Source organism: Oncorhynchus nerka, linkage group LG4, assembly GCF_034236695.1.
Source record: "Oncorhynchus nerka isolate Pitt River linkage group LG4, Oner_Uvic_2.0, whole genome shotgun sequence".
In the NCBI taxonomy this organism is placed as follows: Eukaryota; Metazoa; Chordata; class Actinopteri; order Salmoniformes; family Salmonidae; genus Oncorhynchus; species Oncorhynchus nerka.
The window spans coordinates 94,367,991-94,386,174 of record NC_088399.1 but is presented as its reverse complement, the minus strand read 5'-3'; the positions used below and the strand labels follow the sequence as shown (position 1 = coordinate 94,386,174).

At 47.2% G+C, this 18,184-nt stretch overlaps 1 protein-coding gene across 2 annotated transcripts in view; it reads right to left on the bottom strand.

Annotated features, from left to right (window-relative positions):
• Window positions 1–18,184, bottom strand: part of ldlrap1a (low density lipoprotein receptor adaptor protein 1a) — a 46,953-nt gene that overhangs the window by 7,264 nt on the left and 21,505 nt on the right. For both annotated transcript variants that reach the window (XM_065018045.1, XM_065018044.1), the window contains exons 2-8: window positions 11,225–11,367; window positions 10,658–10,770; window positions 9,942–10,056; window positions 1,833–1,905; window positions 1,583–1,678; window positions 981–1,117; window positions 790–824 (exon numbers count right to left, since the gene is read on the bottom strand). In XM_065018045.1, coding sequence (XP_064874117.1) covers window positions 790–824; window positions 981–1,117; window positions 1,583–1,678; window positions 1,833–1,905; window positions 9,942–10,056; window positions 10,658–10,770; window positions 11,225–11,367 — 712 coding nt within the window. The remainder of the gene's footprint in view (window positions 1–789; window positions 825–980; window positions 1,118–1,582; window positions 1,679–1,832; window positions 1,906–9,941; window positions 10,057–10,657; window positions 10,771–11,224; window positions 11,368–18,184) is intronic.

Sequence of the window (18,184 nt, the reverse complement as noted above, 5' to 3'; positions counted from 1 at the left end):
TCATACACTCCATTTTCTGTCTGTTTTTGACTCTCAAGGTTGGATTCGATTCAGAATTTTGGAATCGACTCCTATTCAACTCATTAGTTTAAATTCCAAATCGGCCACATCCCACAGGATGTAGAATTTGAGTGACATGAAGTAGAATTGAATTCAGTGCACTTTACAGAACTTTCACTCGGTCATAGAACATGAGTTTCATTGAATCTAACCGGTCACACTTCCAGATACCAAAGAATATATCGCTTTTCTCTGGAAACAATGTTCATATATTATTTTAACATTAGTGCTTAGAATAGTTTCCACCAACCATTTCATTTGTTACGCTTCTTTATTGAACAACATGTAAATGATTAATTAAATAACTTAAGAATATTTGAATTTAACAATATTTTTCATTTATATTTGTATACACTACACTACTACACCCAAGATAGAATAGAAGAGGCATTTGAATTGAATTGAATTACATTTCCTTTAATTCAAATTGTAATTTCAATTATGTATCCTGTTTACTACTCAATTCAAATTCAAGAATTGGAATTTATGAGGTATTTCCAACCCTGTTCTCTCTACATCACTGACCATTTCTCTATTCTAACCTGTACGTCTGTGGCTCATTCCCTAGATGGAGCTACAGAGCCACATTCTCCAAAAGCTGCGATCAAGTTCAGAGAAATCTGATCTGAGCAAATCAAATGAGCTGATTTCTGTTGTCAAGCAGCAACAAGAAGATCCAGACTAGTGGGGGCTTATCGACAACAGATACATTTAGGACGAGTGTCTTACCTAGAAAAAGCCTCATCCAAGTCTTCCTCAATTTCCTGCAAGAAAGAGAGAAAGGAGGAGAGAGAGAGAGCGCGAGAGTGCAAAAGAGGAAAGAAAGAAAGATAAAGAAAGATTTGTTTTTGTAGCTAAAATATTTCCTCCCATTTCATTCTAAGTGTAGTTAAACGGTTGATGGATAATTTGAGACGTACCCAGACAATGTTGTTGTTATCATTGTCCTCGGGAGCAGTGTGGTTGTCCACCTGGAACTCCTCGTTGCCATTGGTTTCCAGAACCACGGCAACATGAGTCAGTTCCTCCAGGTCCAGTAGGTTACCAGTGGCAACATCTATGGAGATTTTCAATCAGCCAATCAATCAAGTCAGTAATGTGTTGAGTATTTCCAGTTTGATGCCAACTGCTTACAGAAACCCAGGCCTAAATGCCTGAGGATCCAATCAAGGCCACAGTAAGAAAACACAAAGGAACAAACACAATCCAAAGAGAAGACAGAGGAGGAAGGGAGATGATATCATAAAGACATTTATTCTGATAACATTATACTATAAACAAGGCATTGTGTGTCTGCATCAGATAAAGACAGTGTGTCTCTGTGGCTGGCAGCCCAATTCTGATATTTCTTCCACTAAATTAGTCTTTTGACCAATTTCATCAAACTTTTTCATATCAGATCTTTTTATTTTTTTTATTTTAAGAGCTGATCCGATTGGTCAAAATACCAAAATGGGGAGGAAAGATCTGTGTAAATGCAGCCTGACTCTTTCGCTGTGTGTGTGTCCGCGTGTCGCCTCACTTCCTCCTTTGAGACTGGGTAGGCTGTTTGATCTTTCTGACTGGGAACTGTTGGTTGCTTCTCCAGCCGAGCTGGACTTCATCTTCTCCTCTTCCTCTACAAGACACATAAAAAAAAAATATATATATAAAAATAATAATACCACCGTCTACACACCCAGAAATACAAAAAAAAATGTGACCTTGTGTAAATGTAAGTGTGCGTGTGTGTCTCCAGGGTTGTGTGTAATGTGGGATGGAATAGCACCTACCTTCCTTAGCAACCTGCCACAACTCAAAGGCCACTCTAAAGGCCTGAGCTACAGTCAGAGTCACTGCCTGGGCCTTAGGGGAGGAAAAAATACCATTCACAAAGTTGTTATAATGCTATAAGACCCAATGATACGACATTTTGTTAGCCCTATTCTAAAATGGATTCTACACACAATACTCCATAATGACAAAGCAAAAACAGGTTTTTAGAACATTTTCTAAATAATAATATGACATTTAACATAAGTATTCAGACCCTTTACTCAGTACTTTGTTGAAGCACCTTTGGTAGCAATTACATCCTCAAGTCTTCTTGGGTACGACGCTACAATCTTGGCACACGTGTATTTGGGGAGTTTCTCCCATTCTTCTCCGTAGATCCTCTCAAGCTCTGTCAGGTTGGATGGGGAGCGTTGCTGCACAGCTATTTTTCAGGTCTCTACAGAGATGCTCGTTCTAATTCAAGTCTGGGTTCTGGCTGGGCCACAAGAACATTCAGAGACTTGTCCGAACCCACAAACACATTGTCTTGGCTGTGTGCTTAGGGTTGTTGTCCTGTTGGAAGGTGAACCTTCACCCCAGTCTGAGGTCATGAGCGCTCTGGAGCAGGTTTTCATTATGGATCTCTGTACTCCGTTCATCTTTTAAAAATGTTAATAAATGTAAACCTCCCCCCATCTTTGCCTCGATCCTGACTAGTCTCCCCGTCCCTGAAAAACCTCCCCACAGCATTGTGCTGCCACCACCATGCTTCACCGTAGGAATGATGCCAGGTTTCCTCTAGACGTGACGCTTGGCATTCAGGCCAAATAGTTCAATCTTGGTTTCATCAGACTAGAGAATCTTGTTTCTCATGATCTGGGTCCTTTAGGTGCCTTCTGGCAAACTCCAAGCGGGCTGTCATGTGCCTTTTACAGAGGAGTGGCTTCCGTCTGGCCACTCAACCATAAAGGCCTGATTGGTGGAGTTCTGCAGAGATGGTTGTCCTTCTGGAAGGTTTAGAGTTCTCCACAGAGGAACTCTAAAGCTCTGTCAGAGTGACCATTGGGTTCTTGGTCACCTCCCTGACCAAGGACGTACTGCCCTGATTGTGGTTAGAGGAGGCAGGTAGCCTAGTGGTTAGAGGCGGCAGGTAGCCTTGTGGTTAGAGGCAGCAGGTAGCCTAGTGGTTAGAGGAGGCAGGTAGCCTAGTGGTTAGAGGCGGCAGGTAGCCTAGTGGCTAGAGGAGGCAGGTAGCCTAGTGGTTAGAGGAGGCAGGTAGCCTAGTGGTTAGAGGCGGCAGGTAGCTTAGTGGTTAGAGGCGGCAGGTAGCCTAGTGGCTAGAGGAGGCAGGTAGCCTAGTGGTTAGAGGGGAGCAGGTAGCCTAGTGGTTAGAGGAGGCAGGTAGCCTAGTGGTTAGAGGAGGCAGGTAGCCTATTGGTTAGAGGAGGCAGGTAGCCTGGTGGTTAGAGGGGAGCAGGTAGCCTAGTGGTTAGAGGCGGCAGGTAGCCTAGTGGTTAGAGGTGGCAGGTAGCTTAGTGGTTAGAGGCGGCAGGTAGCCTAGTGGCTAGAGGAGGCAGGTAGCCTAGTGGTTAGAGGGGAGCAGGTAGCCTAGTGGTTAGAGGAGGCAGGTAGCCTAGTGGTTAGAGGAGGCAGGTAGCCTATTGGTTAGAGGAGGCAGGTAGCCTGGTGGTTAGAGGGGAGCAGGTAGCCTAGTGGTTAGAGGAGGCAGGTAGCCTGGTGGTTAGAGGGGAGCAGGTAGCCTAGTGGTTAGAGGGGAGCAGGTAGCCTGGTGGTTAGAAGAGGAAGGTAGCCTGGTGGTTAGAGGGGAGCAGGTAGCCTGGTGGTTAGAGGGGAGCAGGTAGCCTGGTGGTTAGAGGAGGGAGGTAGCCTAATGGTTAGAGGAGGCAGGTAGCCTGGTGGTTAGAGGGGAGCAGGTAGCCTAGTGGTTAGAGAAGGCAGGTAGCCTGGTGGTTAGAGGGGAGCAGGTAGCCTGGTGGTTAGAGGGGAGCAGGTAGCCTAGTGGTTAGAGGAGGCAGGTAGCCTTGTGGTTAGAGGAGGCAGGTAGCCTAGTGGTTAGAGGCGGCAGGTAGCCTAGTGGTTAGAGGCGGCAGGTAGCCTAGTGGTTAGAGGCGGCAGGTAGCTTAGTGGTTAGAGGCGGCAGGTAGCCTAGTGGTTAGAGGAGGCAGGTAGCCTAGTGGTTAGAGGGGAGCAGGTAGCCTAGTGGTTAGAGGAGGCAGGTAGCCTAGTGGTTAGAGGAGGCAGGTAGCCTATTGGTTAGAGGAGGCAGGTAGCCTGGTGGTTAGAGGGGAGCAGGTAGCCTGGTGGTTAGAGGGGAGCAGGTAGCCTAGTGGTTAGAGGAGGCAGGTAGCCTAATGGTTAGAGGAGGCAGGTAGCCTGGTGGTTAGAGGGGAGCAAGTAGCCTAGTGGTTAGAGGGGAGCAGGTAGCCTGGTGGTTAGAGGGGAGCAGGTAGCCTAGTGGTTAGAGGGGAGCAGGTAGCCTGGGGGTTAGAGGGGAGCAGGTAGCCTGGTGGTTAGAGGGGAGCAGGTAGCCTAGTGGTTAGAGGGGAGCAGGTAGCCTAGTGGTTAGAGGAGGCAGGTAGCCTGGGGGTTAGAGGGGAGCAGGTAGCCTGGGGGTTAGAGGGGAGCAGGTATGCTGGTGGTTAGAGGGGAGCAGGTAGCCTGGTGGTTAGAGGGGAGCAGGTAGCCTGGTGGTTAGAGGGGAGCAGGTAGCCTGGTGGTTAGAGGGGAGCAGGTAGCCTGGTGGTTAGAGGAGGCAGGTAGCCTAGTGGTTAGAGGGGAGCAGATAGCCTAGTGGTTAGAGGAGGCAGGTAGCCTGGTGGTTAGAGGGGAGCAGGTAGCCTAGTGGTTAGAGGGGAGTAGGTAGCCTAGTGGTTAGAGGAGGCAGGTAGCCTGGTGGTGAGCCTAGTGGTTAGAGGAGGCAGGTAGCCTGGTGGTTAGAGGGGAGCAGGTAGCCTAGTGGTTAGAGGGGAGCAGGTAGCCTAGTGGTTAGAGGGGAGCAGGTAGCCTAGTGGTTAGAGGGGAGCAGGTAGCCTAGTGGTTAGAGGGGAGCAGGTAGCCTAGTGGTTAGAAGGGAGTAGGTAGCCTAGTGGTTAGAGGGGAGCAGGTAGCCTGGTGGTGAGCCTAGTGGTTAGAGGAGGCAGGTAGCCTAGTTGTTAGAGGGGAGCAGGTAGCCTAGTGGTTAGAGGAGGCAGGTAGCCTTGTGGTTAGAGGAGGCAGGTAGCCTAGTGGTTAGAGAAAGCAGGTAGCCTAGTGGTTAGAGGCGGCAGGTAGACTAGTGGTTAGAGGCGGCAGGTAGCTTAGTGGTTAGAGGCGGCAGGTAGCCTAGTGGTTAGAGGAGGCAGGTAGCCTAGTGGTTAGAGGGGAGCAGGTAATCTGGTGGTTAGAGGAGGCAGGTAGCCTAGTGGTTAGAGGGGAGCAGGTAGCCTAGTGGTTAGAGGAGGCAGGTAGCCTGGTGGTGAGCCTAGTGGTTAGAGGAGGCAGGTAGCCTGGTGGTTAGAGGGGAGCAGGTGGCCTAGTGGTTAGAGGGGAGTAGGTAGCCTAGTGGTTAGAGGAGGCAGGTAACCTGGTGGTGAGCCTAGTGGTTAGAGGAGGCAGGTAGCCTGGTGGTTAGAGGGGAGCAGGTAGCCTAGTGGTTAGAGGGGAGCAGGTAGCCTAGTGGTTAGAGGGGAGCAGGTAGCCTAGTGGTTAGAAGGGAGTAGGTAGCCTAGTGGTTAGAGGGGAGCAGGTAGCCTGGTGGTGAGCCTAGTGGTTAGAGGAGGCAGGTAGCCTAGTTGTTAGAGGGGAGCAGGTAGCCTAGTGGTTAGAGGAGGCAGGTAGCCTTGTGGTTAGAGGAGGCAGGTAGCCTAGTGGTTAGAGGCGGCAGGTAACCTAGTGGTTAGAGGCGGCAGGTAGCCTAGTGGTTAGAGGCGGCAGGTAGCTTAGTGGTTAGAGGCGGCAGGTAGCCTAGTGGTTAGAGGAGGCAGGTAGCCTAGTGGTTAGAGGGGAGCAGGTAGCCTAGTGGTTAGAGGAGGCAGGTAGCCTGGTGGTTAGAGGGGAGCAGGTAGCCTAGTGGTTAGAGGGGAGCAGGTAGCCTGGTGGTTAGAAGAGGAAGGTAGCCTGGTGGTTAGAGGGGAGCAGGTAGCCTGGTGGTTAGAGGGGAGCAGGTAGCCTGGTGGTTAGAGGGGAGCAGGTAGCCTAGTGGTTAGAGGAGGCAGGTAGCCTGGTGGTTAGAGGGGAGCAAGTAGCCTAGTGGTTAGAGGGGAGCAGGTAGCCTGGTGGTTAGAGGGGAGCAGGTAGCCTAGTGGTTAGAGGGGAGCAGGTAGCCTGGTGGTTAGAGGGGAGCAGGTAGCCTAGTGGTTAGAGAAGGCAGGTAGCCTGGTGGTTAGAGAGGAGCAGGTAGCCTGGTGGTTAGAGGGGAGCAGGTAGCCTAGTGGTTAGAGGAGGCAGGTAGCCTTGTGGTTAGAGGAGGCAGGTAGCCTAGTGGTTAGAGGCGGCAGGTAGCCTAGTGGTTAGAGGCGGCAGGTAGCCTAGTGGTTAGAGGCGGCAGGTAGCTTAGTGGTTAGGGGCGGCAGGTAGCCTAGTGGTTAGAGGAGGCAGGTAGCCTAGTGGTTAGAGGGGAGCAGGTAGCCTAGTGGTTAGAGGAGGCAGGTAGCCTAGTGGTTAGAGGAGGCAGGTAGCCTATTGGTTAGAGGAGGCAGGTAGCCTGGTGGTTAGAGGGGAGCAGGTAGCCTAGTGGTTAGAGGAGGCAGGTAGCCTGGTGGTTAGAGGGGAGCAGGTAGCCTAGTGGTTAGAGGGGAGCAGGTAGCCTGGTGGTTAGAAGAGGAAGGTAGCCTGGTGGTTAGAGGGGAGCAGGTAGCCTGGTGGTTAGAGGGGAGCAGGTAGCCTGGTGGTTAGAGGGGAGCAGGTAGCCTAGTGGTTAGAGGAGGCAGGTAGCCTAATGGTTAGAGGAGGCAGGTAGCCTGGTGGTTAGAGGGGAGCAAGTAGCCTAGTGGTTAGAGGGGAGTAGGTAGCCTGGTGGTTAGAGGGGAGCAGGTAGCCTAGTGGTTAGAGGGGAGCAGGTAGCCTGGTGGTTAGAGGGGAGTAGGTAGCCTAGTGGTTAGAGAAGGCAGGTAGCCTGGTGGTTAGAGGGGAGCAGGTAGCCTGGTGGTTAGAGGGGAGCAGGTAGCCTAGTGGTTAGAGGGGAGCAGGTAGCCAAGTGGTTAGAGGAGGCAGGTAGCCTGGTAGCCTGGTGGTTAGATGGGAGCAGGTAGGCTGGTGGTTAGAGGGGAGCAGGTAGCCTGGTGGTTAGAGGGGAGCAGGTAGCCTGGTGGTTAGAGGGGAGCAGGTGGCCTGGTGGTTAGAGGGGAGCAGGTAGCCTGGTGGTTAGAGGGGAGCAGGTAGCCTAGTGGTTAGAGGGGAGCAGGTAGCCTGATGGTTAGAGGGGAGCAGGTAGCCTGGTGGTTAGAGGGGAGCAGGTAGCCTAGTGGTTAGAGGGGAGCAGGTAGCCAAGTGGTTAGAGGAGGCAGGTAGCCTGGTAGCCTGGTGGTTAGAGGGGAGCAGGTAGGCTGGTGGTTAGAGGGGAGCAGGTAGCCTGGTGGTTAGAGGGGAGCAGGTAGCCTGGTGGTTAGAGGGGAGCAGGTAGCCTGGTGGTTAGAGGGGAGCAGGTAGCCTAGTGGTTAGAGGGGAGCAGGTAGCCTGATGGTTAGAGGGGAGCAGGTAGCCTGGTGGTTAGAGGGGAGCAGGTAGCCTGGTGGTTAGAGGGAGGCAGTTAGCCTAGTGGTTAGAGGGGGAGCAGGTAGCCTGGTGGTTAGAGGGGAGCAGGTAGCCTGGTGGTTAGAGCGGAGCAGGTAGCCTGGTGGTTAGAGGGGAGCAGGTAGCCTGGTGGTTAGAGGAGGCAGGTAGCCTAGTGGTTAGAGGGGAGCAGGTAGCCTGGTGGTTAGAGGGGAGCAGGTAGCCTGGTGGTTAGAGGGGAGCAGGTAGCCTAGTGGTTAGAGGAGGCAGGTAGCCTGGTGGTGAGCCTAGTGGTTAGAGGAGGCAGGTAGCCTGGTGGTTAGAGGGGAGCAGGTAGCCTAGTGGTTAGAGGGGAGTAGGTAGCCTAGTGGTTAAAGGAGGCAGGTAGCCTGGTGGTGAGCCTAGTGGTTAGAGGAGGCAGGTAGCCTGGTGGTTAGAGGGGAGCAGGTAGCCTAGTGGTTAGAGGGGAGCAGGTAGCCTAGTGGTTAGAGGGGAGCAGGTAGCCTAGTGGTTAGAAGGGAGTAGGTAGCCTAGTGGTTAGAGGGGAGCAGGTAGCCTGGTGGTGAGCCTAGTGGTTAGAGGAGGCAGGTAGCCTAGTGGTTAGAGGGGAGCAGGTAGCCTAGTGGTTAGAGGAGGCAGGTAGCCTGGTGGTTAGAGGGGAGCAGGTAGCCTAGTGGTTAGAGGGGAGCAGGTAGCCTTGTGGTTAGAGGGGAGCAGGTAGCCTGGTGGTTAGAGGAGGCAGGTAGCCTAGTGGTTAGAGGAGGCAGGTAGCCTAGTGGTAAGAGGAGGCAGGTAGCCTAGTGGTTAGAGGCGGCAGGTAGGCTAGTGGTAAGAGGCGTCAGGTAGCCTAGTGGTTAGAGGGGATCAGGTAGCCTAGTGGTTAGAAGGGAGTAGGTAGCCTAGTGGTTAGAGGGGAGCAGGTAGCCTGGTGGTGAGCCTAGTGGTTAGAGGAGGCAGGTAGCCTAGTGGTTAGAGGGGAGCAGGTAGCCTAGTGGTTAGAGGAGCCAGGTAGCCTGGTGGTTAGAGGGGAGCAGGTAGCCTTGTGGTTAGAGGGGAGCAGGTAGCCTAGTGGTTAGAGGGGAGCAGGTAGCCTTGTGGTTAGAGGGGAGCAGGTAGCCTGGTGGTTAGAGGAGGCAGGTAGCCTAGTGGTTAGAGGCGGCAGGTAGGCTAGTGGTTAGAGGCGGCAGGTAGGCTAGTGGTAAGAGGCGTCAGGTAGCCTAGCCTCTAAACCACAGAGGGAACACAGAGCACATAAACGACTCAAATACAAAGATCAACATGGCCAAAATAATTCAAACAAAGCAGAGCAATCCAAACTATACTCCTGAACAACACCAAAACCATCCCTTCAAATGCTCAGACAGACATGTGAAACATTTTGAGACTATATTGACAGTGGACCAGTGAAGAAAATACCGCTAGGTAGTTTGAGTGGATAATTCCTTGAACAGTCAAAGCCACTGTCATTAAAGTTAACCTTGGGGCCAAAGAGAGAACGTTTAAAAAAAAGACTACTTAAATCGAACCACACATTGACCTAGAGATGTAAAATATCACCGGCATCGTTTACCTTCAATGACCTTGTCAACCTTGATGGCCTGTAACAAAATATTTTCTCTCAGTCAGTAGCAAAGGGTATAAATACACCACTGCATTCACACAGTTGGGAGAGCTACAGTGTTGGCAGACTGCCAAAGGTTATTAGTATCCAATCTCTCTCCTGAAGAGAGAGGGGAGGGGGTTATACGAGAGACGGCAGGGTGAGTTGGGAGGGAAGACGAGGAGATTGACAGCAACACAGGAAGTTGAAGGGGGACGAGGAGTGAAACCTAATGTTTGTCCCGGGGGGAGACGGAACGAGACCTAATGTTTGTCCCCGGGGAGACGGAACGAGACCTAATGTTTGTCCCCGGGGGGGAGACTGGGGAACGAGACCTAATGTTTGTCCCGGGGGGCGGAACGAGACCTAATGTTTGTCCCTGGGGGGGCGGAACGAGACCTAATGTTTGTCCCCGGGGGGGAGACGGAACGAGACCTAATGTTTGTCCCCGGGGGGGACGGAACAAGAGAAGGCAACAGTCAGATGTAGGGATTGGGGGAACGGTTATCTTGGAAACAAACGGGTAACATGTTCTATCTAAGGCAGGCTTTTGTTCCAACCCTGCTCCAATACACCCGATTCGGGTGCTCAAAGTCCTGCTGAGCGGCAGGTTAGTACAGTCGGCTGTGCTAGAGCAGGGCTGGAACAAAAACCCTGCACACCTGTAGTTGGGACGCATTTCTGTGTCTAACCTCCACCCTTTCTGAAAGACAGCCGGATAGTTAAAAACTCCAGATAGACGTTCTCTAGACTAAGCAGATCCCCACCCTGTACCTTTCAGATTATAGGGGTTGTTGTGGTGTCAGTTCACACTCACCACTTTCCTCTTGGGGCAGAGGTAGGCGTGGCACTCCAGTGTTCCGTTGAGGGGGTTCTGGGAAATGTAGGCAAACACCTTGTCGTGCAGCTTGTCTGCCGTGCAGTAGGATATCCTGCGGGACACAAGGGCAAAGGTGAAAGGTCAGAGGGCATTATAAAGTCAGAGGTTACAGTTACGGGTCAAGTGGCAAGTATCCTCTGTGACAAACCAGGACGCCATAAAAGGTTAGGTCAACGTGTGGGAACAAAGGTTCCGGCAGAGTGTGTGTGTGTGTCTGTGTGTGTGTGGGGGGGACACCCAGCTCTGTACAGAACACTCCAGCTCTGTCAAAAACAGACCTTCAGGTCTCCTGTAGGGAGCTGTATTTTCAAAAACATTCCACCTTCCCACACTCCTCTCCTTTCCACCTCCTTCCCACACTCCTCTCCCCTCCTCTTCTCCTTCCCACCTCCCCTTCTCCTTCCCACACTCCTCTCCTTTCCACCTCCTTCCCACACTCCTCTCCCCTCCTCTTCTCCTTCCCACCTCCTCTTCTCCTTCCCACCTCCCCTTCTCCTTCCCACCTTGGGTTTCCCTCCAAAAGAAAAACAAGAAGTAGGTCAGCTGTGTTTGTATACATGGAGTCATTCTGTTTGTACTTTTGTCAAGGTAGAGGTCACACAACACAAATACAATTTGCAACCATTGTGGTAGGATACACAGCACAGCCCTACCTGTATATAGAGATGTTGTCTAGTAGCTGGTTGGTTAGACTGTCGTACAGCATTAAACCCTGAGGAGAAACCTTTAGAGACATCTTCTGAGGCTTCTGGCCTCCCGCTTTGGCCTGGAGGGGATAGAGTTGATGATGACAGAGAACGTAGATTCATTACAAATACATTATTCCTAATGGTTTGATCTGGATCGATAAAGAGATATCATAACAACAATAATGAGAGATGAAGATCATGTATGACAATTTTCTAATAATATCACAAAATATATCATGGTTATCATCATCAGAGCAATTGCTCACTAATAGATCTAAGATAAAATGAGACAACAAAATAGTGATACCAATAAGGGTGAGATAATTGACAGTTGTTTTCTAAAGAGAAGGCCACATTATTCAATCATCTTGAAGTATTTAAAAAAAAAAAAAAAAAAATGCTGTTTTTGAGAGCAGAAGCAATGAAGAGCCACTCCAAAAATGTGATCGCAATCTAAAACCAAGTGCTTAGGAACTTCCTGTGCTTTGAACTTCCAGTCTCTCCTATTTCCTGTACGACATCACAGCTCACCGTGGCAACAATCCTCTTGACGGCAGCTGCTGATAGGTCCTCTCCTTTGGGCTGATCCACCAGGGTCATGCCTAGGTGACGGAGGTTAAAGGTCATGCCATCTACAACAGTCTCTGTTATGTCTGTCCAGTTCTCAGGAAGTTCTGGAGGAGGGAGAGAGAGAGCGAGAAAGGTAGGGAGGGAGAAAGAGAGGTAGGGAGGGAGAAAGAGAGGTAGGGAGGGGAGAGGAGGGAGGGAGAAAGAGAGAGAGAGGGAGGGAGGGAGGGAGGGAGGGAGAAAGAGAGGTAGGGAGGGAGAAAGAGAGAGAGAGGGAGGGAGAAAGAGAGAGAGAGAGAGGGAGGGAGGGAGAAAGAGAGAGAGAGGGAGGGAGGGAGGGAGAAAGAGAGAGAGAGGGAGGGAGAAAGAGTTTGGGAGGGAATAAGAGAGAGAGGTAGGTAGGGAGGGAATAAGAGAGAGAGGTAGGGAGGGAGAAAGAGAGGTAGGGAGGGAGAAAAAGAGAGAGGAGGGAGGGAGGGAGGGAGGGAGGGAGGGAGGGAGGGAGAAAGAGAGGTAGGGAGGGAGAAAGAGAGAGAGAGGGAGGGGAAGAGAGAGAGAGAGAGAGGGAGGAAGAGAGAGAGAGGGAGGGAGAAAGAGTTTGGGAGGGAATAAGAGAGAGAGGTAGGTAGGGAGGGAATAAGAGAGAGAGGTAGGGAGGGAGAAAGAGAGAGGTAGGTAGGGAGGGAGTTCAGAGGTTATAAGAGAGTAAGGAATAAGGGGTCAAACAATGTTCAGAGATGATTTTCAATCATGTTTGAGAACAGGATCAATATTAATGTATGAGATCGATACAGGTGGCTGTATGTCTGCTTCTAAAATAGTGTTTTCTGTTGCGTCAGCTGACCAGGTGGCTGTATGTCTGCTTCTAAAATAGTGTTTTCTGTTGCGTCAGCTGACCAGGTGTGTTTTCTGTGACCATGTCTGCTTCTAAAATAGTGTTTTCTGTTGCGTCAGCTGACCAGGTGGCTGTATGTCTGCTTCTAAAATAGTGTTTTCTGTTGCGTCAGCTGACCAGGTGGCTGTATGTCTGCTTCTAAAAATAGCTGACCAGGTGGCTGTATGTCTGCTTCTAAAATAGTGTTTTCTGCGTCAGCTGACCAGGTGGCTGTATGTCTGCTTCTAAAATAGTGTTTTCTGTTGCGTCAGCTGACCAGGTGGCTGTATGTCTGCTTCTAAAATAGTGTTTTCTGTTGCGTCAGCTGACCAGGTGGCTGTATGTCTGCTTCTAAAATAGTGTTTTCTGTTGCGTCAGCTGACCAGGTGGCTGTATGTCTGCTTCTAAAATAGTTTTTTGACCTGCTGTATGTCTGCTTCTAAAATAGTGTTTTCTGTTACGTCAGCTGACCAGGTGGCTGTATGTCTGCTTCTTCTAAAATAGTGTTTTCTAAAATGTTTTCTTGCGTCAGCTGACCAGGTGGCTGTATGTCTGCTTCTAAAATAGTGTTTTCTGTTGCGTCAGCTGACCAGGTGGCTGTATGTCTGCTTCTAAAATAGTGTTTTCTGTTGCGTCAGCTGACCAGGTGGCTGGCCTCAGACGATCTCGCAGGTGAAGAAGCCAGATGTCCTGTGCTGGCGTGATTACACATGGTCTGCAGTTGTGAGGCCGGTTGGACATACAGCCAAATTCTCTAAAAACAACGTTGGATGTGGCTTATGGTAGAGAAATTAACATTAAATTCTCTAGCAACAGCTCTTGTGGAAATTCCTACAGTCAGCAAAACTGTGGCATTGTGTTTTGTGACAAAACTGCACCTTTTAGAGTGGCCTTTTATTGTTCCCAGCACAAGGTGCACCTGTGTAATGATCATTTTATTTATTTCAGCTCATGAAACAACAATATTGTATTTTTGTTCAGTATAAATATTTTCAGTCAGAACTAACCTATGGCTGACCTGTATTTAGTAAAAAATGATTTAACCTTTAATTAATTAATTAAGAACAAATTCTTATTTACAATGACGGCCTACTGGGGAACAGTGGGTTAACTGCCTTGTTCAGGGGCAGAATGACAGATTGTTTACCTTGTCCAGCTTGGGGATTAGATCTAGTAACATTTTGGTTCCTGGCCCAACTCTACCTGCTGCCCCAAAAAAGTATTTGTAAAAGAGGGAAAAACATTGAGGGGGAGAAAGCAGGGAAAAAAAACACACAAAAAAACATCTTGTACACTTGAACCTTGACATGCAATGATAAGAGACGTTTATCTTTCCAAAGTTCCAGTCATTTTATTTTGTTTATTCTTTTTTTTTAGCCTGGGGTAAGTTATCCATAGTCACAGATCTAGGACCAGCTACCCTCTATGAAACATTTGCCTGACGACTTCTAGCCTACTGCTCTATCGATCGCTAGCTACACCATTCATCATGGAGGAAAAAAAAAAAAAAAAAAACTTTAGTGAGCGTGGCAATTGGCCACACACAGTGATTGTGGATGGGTAGCCAGGCAAATGAAAACCTTGACTGTAAAAATGAAAACCTGATCTCGTGTTTAGGTAACTTCATCCTTCTCCCATGTTTTATTGAAGGAGAAAGACCTAAAGCCAAACAGGGGTACAGTGAGTAATATTAACTCTTGAAGGCCATCGTCTCATTCCTCATCTTTCCTGTGTGCCTGAAGAGGGGAGCATGTATGTGGCTACCCACAAGCCACTGCTGCCCCTCATGAGGAGTTCTGGTTTTCTGTGCCCCCCCCACCCCCATCATAATTACCCATCCCTGGTCTACATAAAGTCTATGTAATCTAAGGACGTTGGATTAGGGGCTGATTTCTGACTGGGCTAACCGTCTAATGAAAACAGTGCTTCTTAGAAAACCTGAGGGGGATTCAAGTTCACGTGAGGTTTCTGAGTTGGAACTATAGATCAGATCACAGTGACACACACGAAGATAAGCAGGGCCGTCGACCACTCTGTCCCAATGCAGACCAAAAGGTAAACAAACATTGCCACAGCAACAGGAAACCGCATCAGAGCCCTCCTATCAACACAAAAATAGCCTATCAGAATCCAGGGATTTCAAGGTGGATATGAATGACTGAACAAACAATAATAGTGAATTCTCAGAACTCGTTGTCGACTACTTCCTACAGGAAATAGAAAATACAGCGATAAACACAGGCTATATGAATGACAGTATTATTGAAATCACAGCACACGGACCAGATAGGCCGTTTTCGAATGTTGAATTGTACCTTACATGATGAAAAGTTAGTTATATTAGATCTAGATCCATACAGGAACTATTATCTTAGCAGGCGAAAAAATCAAATCAAACATTCCATAAGATGGACAGACGTAACAATTCAAAAAAAGGCAAATTCAAGAAAAAAATATTATTCCAAACTACAAAATACTTTATTTTTCCCTCTCAAAAGTAAGAACATCTATTCAAGAATTGACTACATTCTTTTTTTTCAAAAAAAAAAAAAAAAAAAAAAGGTGGTCTAAACAATTTACTGGGTTCAAAACGGGTTCAAAACGCCATGACAGTGATATCGGATCCTTTCCCGGCATCCTTCTTAATTACACCATCAGAAAATACACTTAGCGACAGAATATGGAGAATGAACAGAGTGCATCTTCAAGACGTGACATCTATTAAATATATAAATGGAGAGGGGGGGGGGGGGGGGAATCGAATCCTTTACAATTACAAATGTAGACAGAGAAAAGCCATCCCATAATATACATCGGGATGCTTTTAAAGGTGTGCATTAGGGGAAGGATTCTCCGCAATAGTTTTATCCGAGTTACAAATTCAAATGAAAGAAAATCACAATTTTAGAAAAAAATCTTTACAAAGTAAAGAAAATACTATTTCTGAAATTGAACAGGAATATGATATTCTACTTTTGAAGAGAGCAACTACAGGTTCAACTCAAATAAAGCACACTATTTATTAATGGCAAACAAACAATGGCAAATATCTCACGGCCCTCACAAAACAGATACACGCGATGCCAAACCAGTTATAATTTAAAAAAAGATACAAATGTGTTAATAAGAAAACGCGATTAAAATGACAATTTGAAACGCTATGAAAACCGATAGAAAGGTGAATTGAAAAGTTGGACTGATCCTACAGCCTTCTTAGACTCAACAAGAGAAGTAATTATTAGCAGACAAAAAAAATAAAAAAAATAACACAAAAAAAAGATGTAAATACAGTTTTGAAGCACCAGTAATGGACAGCTTTCCCAGAGAATTATATTATATTATATATATATATATATATTATATTTAACATTTTTGTTACAAAGTAGTGCCCTTGTTTACACAAATGACAACTCATACAAGAGTGTGCAAAGCTGTCATCAAGGCAAAGGTTGGCTACTTTGAAGAATCTAAAAATGTATTTAGATTTGTTTTCCACTTTTTTTGGTTACTACATGATTCCATATATCTAATTTCATAATTTTGATGTCTTCACTATTATTCTACAATGTAGAAAAATACATTTTTATATTTATTCTCAGTACTACCAAATTACCCCACCGATGACATTCATTTAAAAAAATTTTTTTAAGTACATCCGGTCATTCCAGACTTTATACGAGCAGATACAACTCATAGAATAAAGACATTTGACATCTTCCTACGTCTGAAGGTGGGTTTAACCTTTCAGGACTTGGAAATGTATCAACTCCTCACCTAAGGCTTTTTTTAACAATGTTTACCTGCGGCATATAGTTAGTGAAATGCACAAAAGAGGAACTCAGGGTTCATATTGAAGATGAACATGGTGATCCCCAGGATCTGTCTACGTGTCTATTGTCTACGGATAAAACTAAGAACATGAACAGCTTTATAGTTAAGAACACGATAACCACATTGAAGAAGATGTTTACGTATTCTACAAGAACTAGTATCACTTCCCAAGAAACACAACTTGGAACAATCCTTGGGATAACTTTTTAGAATTCACTGATAAATTGGTCCACGTGGAAAACTAAAAAAGGCATAGAAACGGTAAATGACTTGGTAATAGGTAATACATTTATTTCCATTGAAATTATTCAAAGCAATTTTTTTTAGATTGACCAATGTAGATATTTTCAAAACACTTGCAATTTAAAAAGTCACAAAGACATTTTTATTAGAAATCTTTTAGACAGAGCAACCTTGAGGGAATCTTATTTGAGAAAAGGATGTTCATAAAATAGGGAAGATCTATACGAAACCTTGCAGAGAGCATATCCAACTGACAATCTCCTAGATACCTAGAAGAAAAAAGATTGACTACTGGAACCAAGACTTCCAAAAGAAACTGACGTTGACACAAGATGGAGGGAAAGTTGGAGCAGAACTAAACTAAATTACAGTTAACTAAAATGTACACTTAAAATCCAGTATGAACAAAAATGTATAGAATGTATTAGTACACAAGGGACACAATTCACAAATTCTTCAGCACAATGGCAGAGTCATGTCTTACGGTTAAAATAACAATGACTCAATAATCCTTCTGTGAATGTTATAAAGTGCAAAAGTTATGGGTGTAAAGTCCAAAAGTGATTAAATGGACTTTTAATCCATCTGTCTGTCTATTTCAAGACATGACATACGGCGCGAGAGCCGATGGATAGGACATTCTCTTGTCAATCATCTTGAAAAAAACAAAAACAATGTATACTTAAAGAGGATTGGTTGATTTCCAGTTTATCGTTAACACAACGGAAAGGTCAAAGGTTTTATTACCTAAAAATGTTACAAATTCCGTGGGCGCAGGAGAGAATCAAAATGGTGCAGTTTGAGGCCATGTGGCAGAGAGTGATGCAGCAGCTGGAGATGTGGCGGAGAGTGATGCAGCAGCTGGAGATGTGGCAGAGAGTGATGCAGCAGCTGGAGATGTGGCAGAGAGTGATGCAGCAGCTGGAGATGTGGCGGAGAGTGATGCAGCAGCTGGAGATGTGGCAGAGAGTGATGCAGCATCTGGAGATGTGGCAGAGAGTGATGCAGCATCTGGAGATGTGGCAGAGAGTGATGCAGCAGCTGGAGATGTGGCAGAGAGTGATGCAGCAGCTGGAGATGTGGCAGAGAGTGATGCAGCAGCTGGAGATGTGGCAGAGAGTGATGCAGCAGCTGGAGATGTGGCAGAGAGTGATGCAGCAGCTGGAGATGTGGCGGAGAGTGATGCAGCATCTGGAGATGTGGCAGAGAGTGATGCAGCAGCTGGAGATGTGGCGGAGAGTGATGCAGCAGCTGGAGATGTGGCAGAGAGTGATGCAGCAGCTGGAGATGTGGCAGAGAGTGATGCAGCAGCTGGAGATGTGGCGGAGAGTGATGCAGCATCTGGAGATGTGGCAGAGAGTGATGCAGCATCTGGAGATGTGGCAGAGAGTGATGCAGCAGCTGGAGATGTGGCAGAGAGTGATGCAGCAGCTGGAGATGTGGCAGAGAGTGATGCAGCATCTGGAGATGTGGCAGAGAGTGATGCAGCAGCTGGAGATGTGGCGGAGAGTGATGCAGCAGCTGGAGATGTGGCAGAGAGTGATGCAGCAGCTGGAGATGTGGCGGAGAGTGATGCAGCATCTGGAGATGTGGCAGAGAGTGATGCAGCAGCTGTATGTTGTTGTTGTTTATACATGGATGTTTTGTATAGTTTAATAAAATATATATATTTTGAAATTAAGTCAACCCATACTATAGGAATGGGGGTTATAACAAAATTGATTTGACATAACTAGATATAAGGCACATTCGGAAAGGATTCAGACATGTTTTAACAATACAGCCTTATTCTAAAATGGATTCAATTGTTTGTTTTCCTCATCAATCTACACACAATACCCCATAATGACATCACAATACCTCATAATGACATCACAATACCCCATAATGACATCACAATACCCCATAATGACAAACCAAACACAGGTTTAGAAATATTTGCAAATTTCTATAAAAACAACAACAACTGAAATATC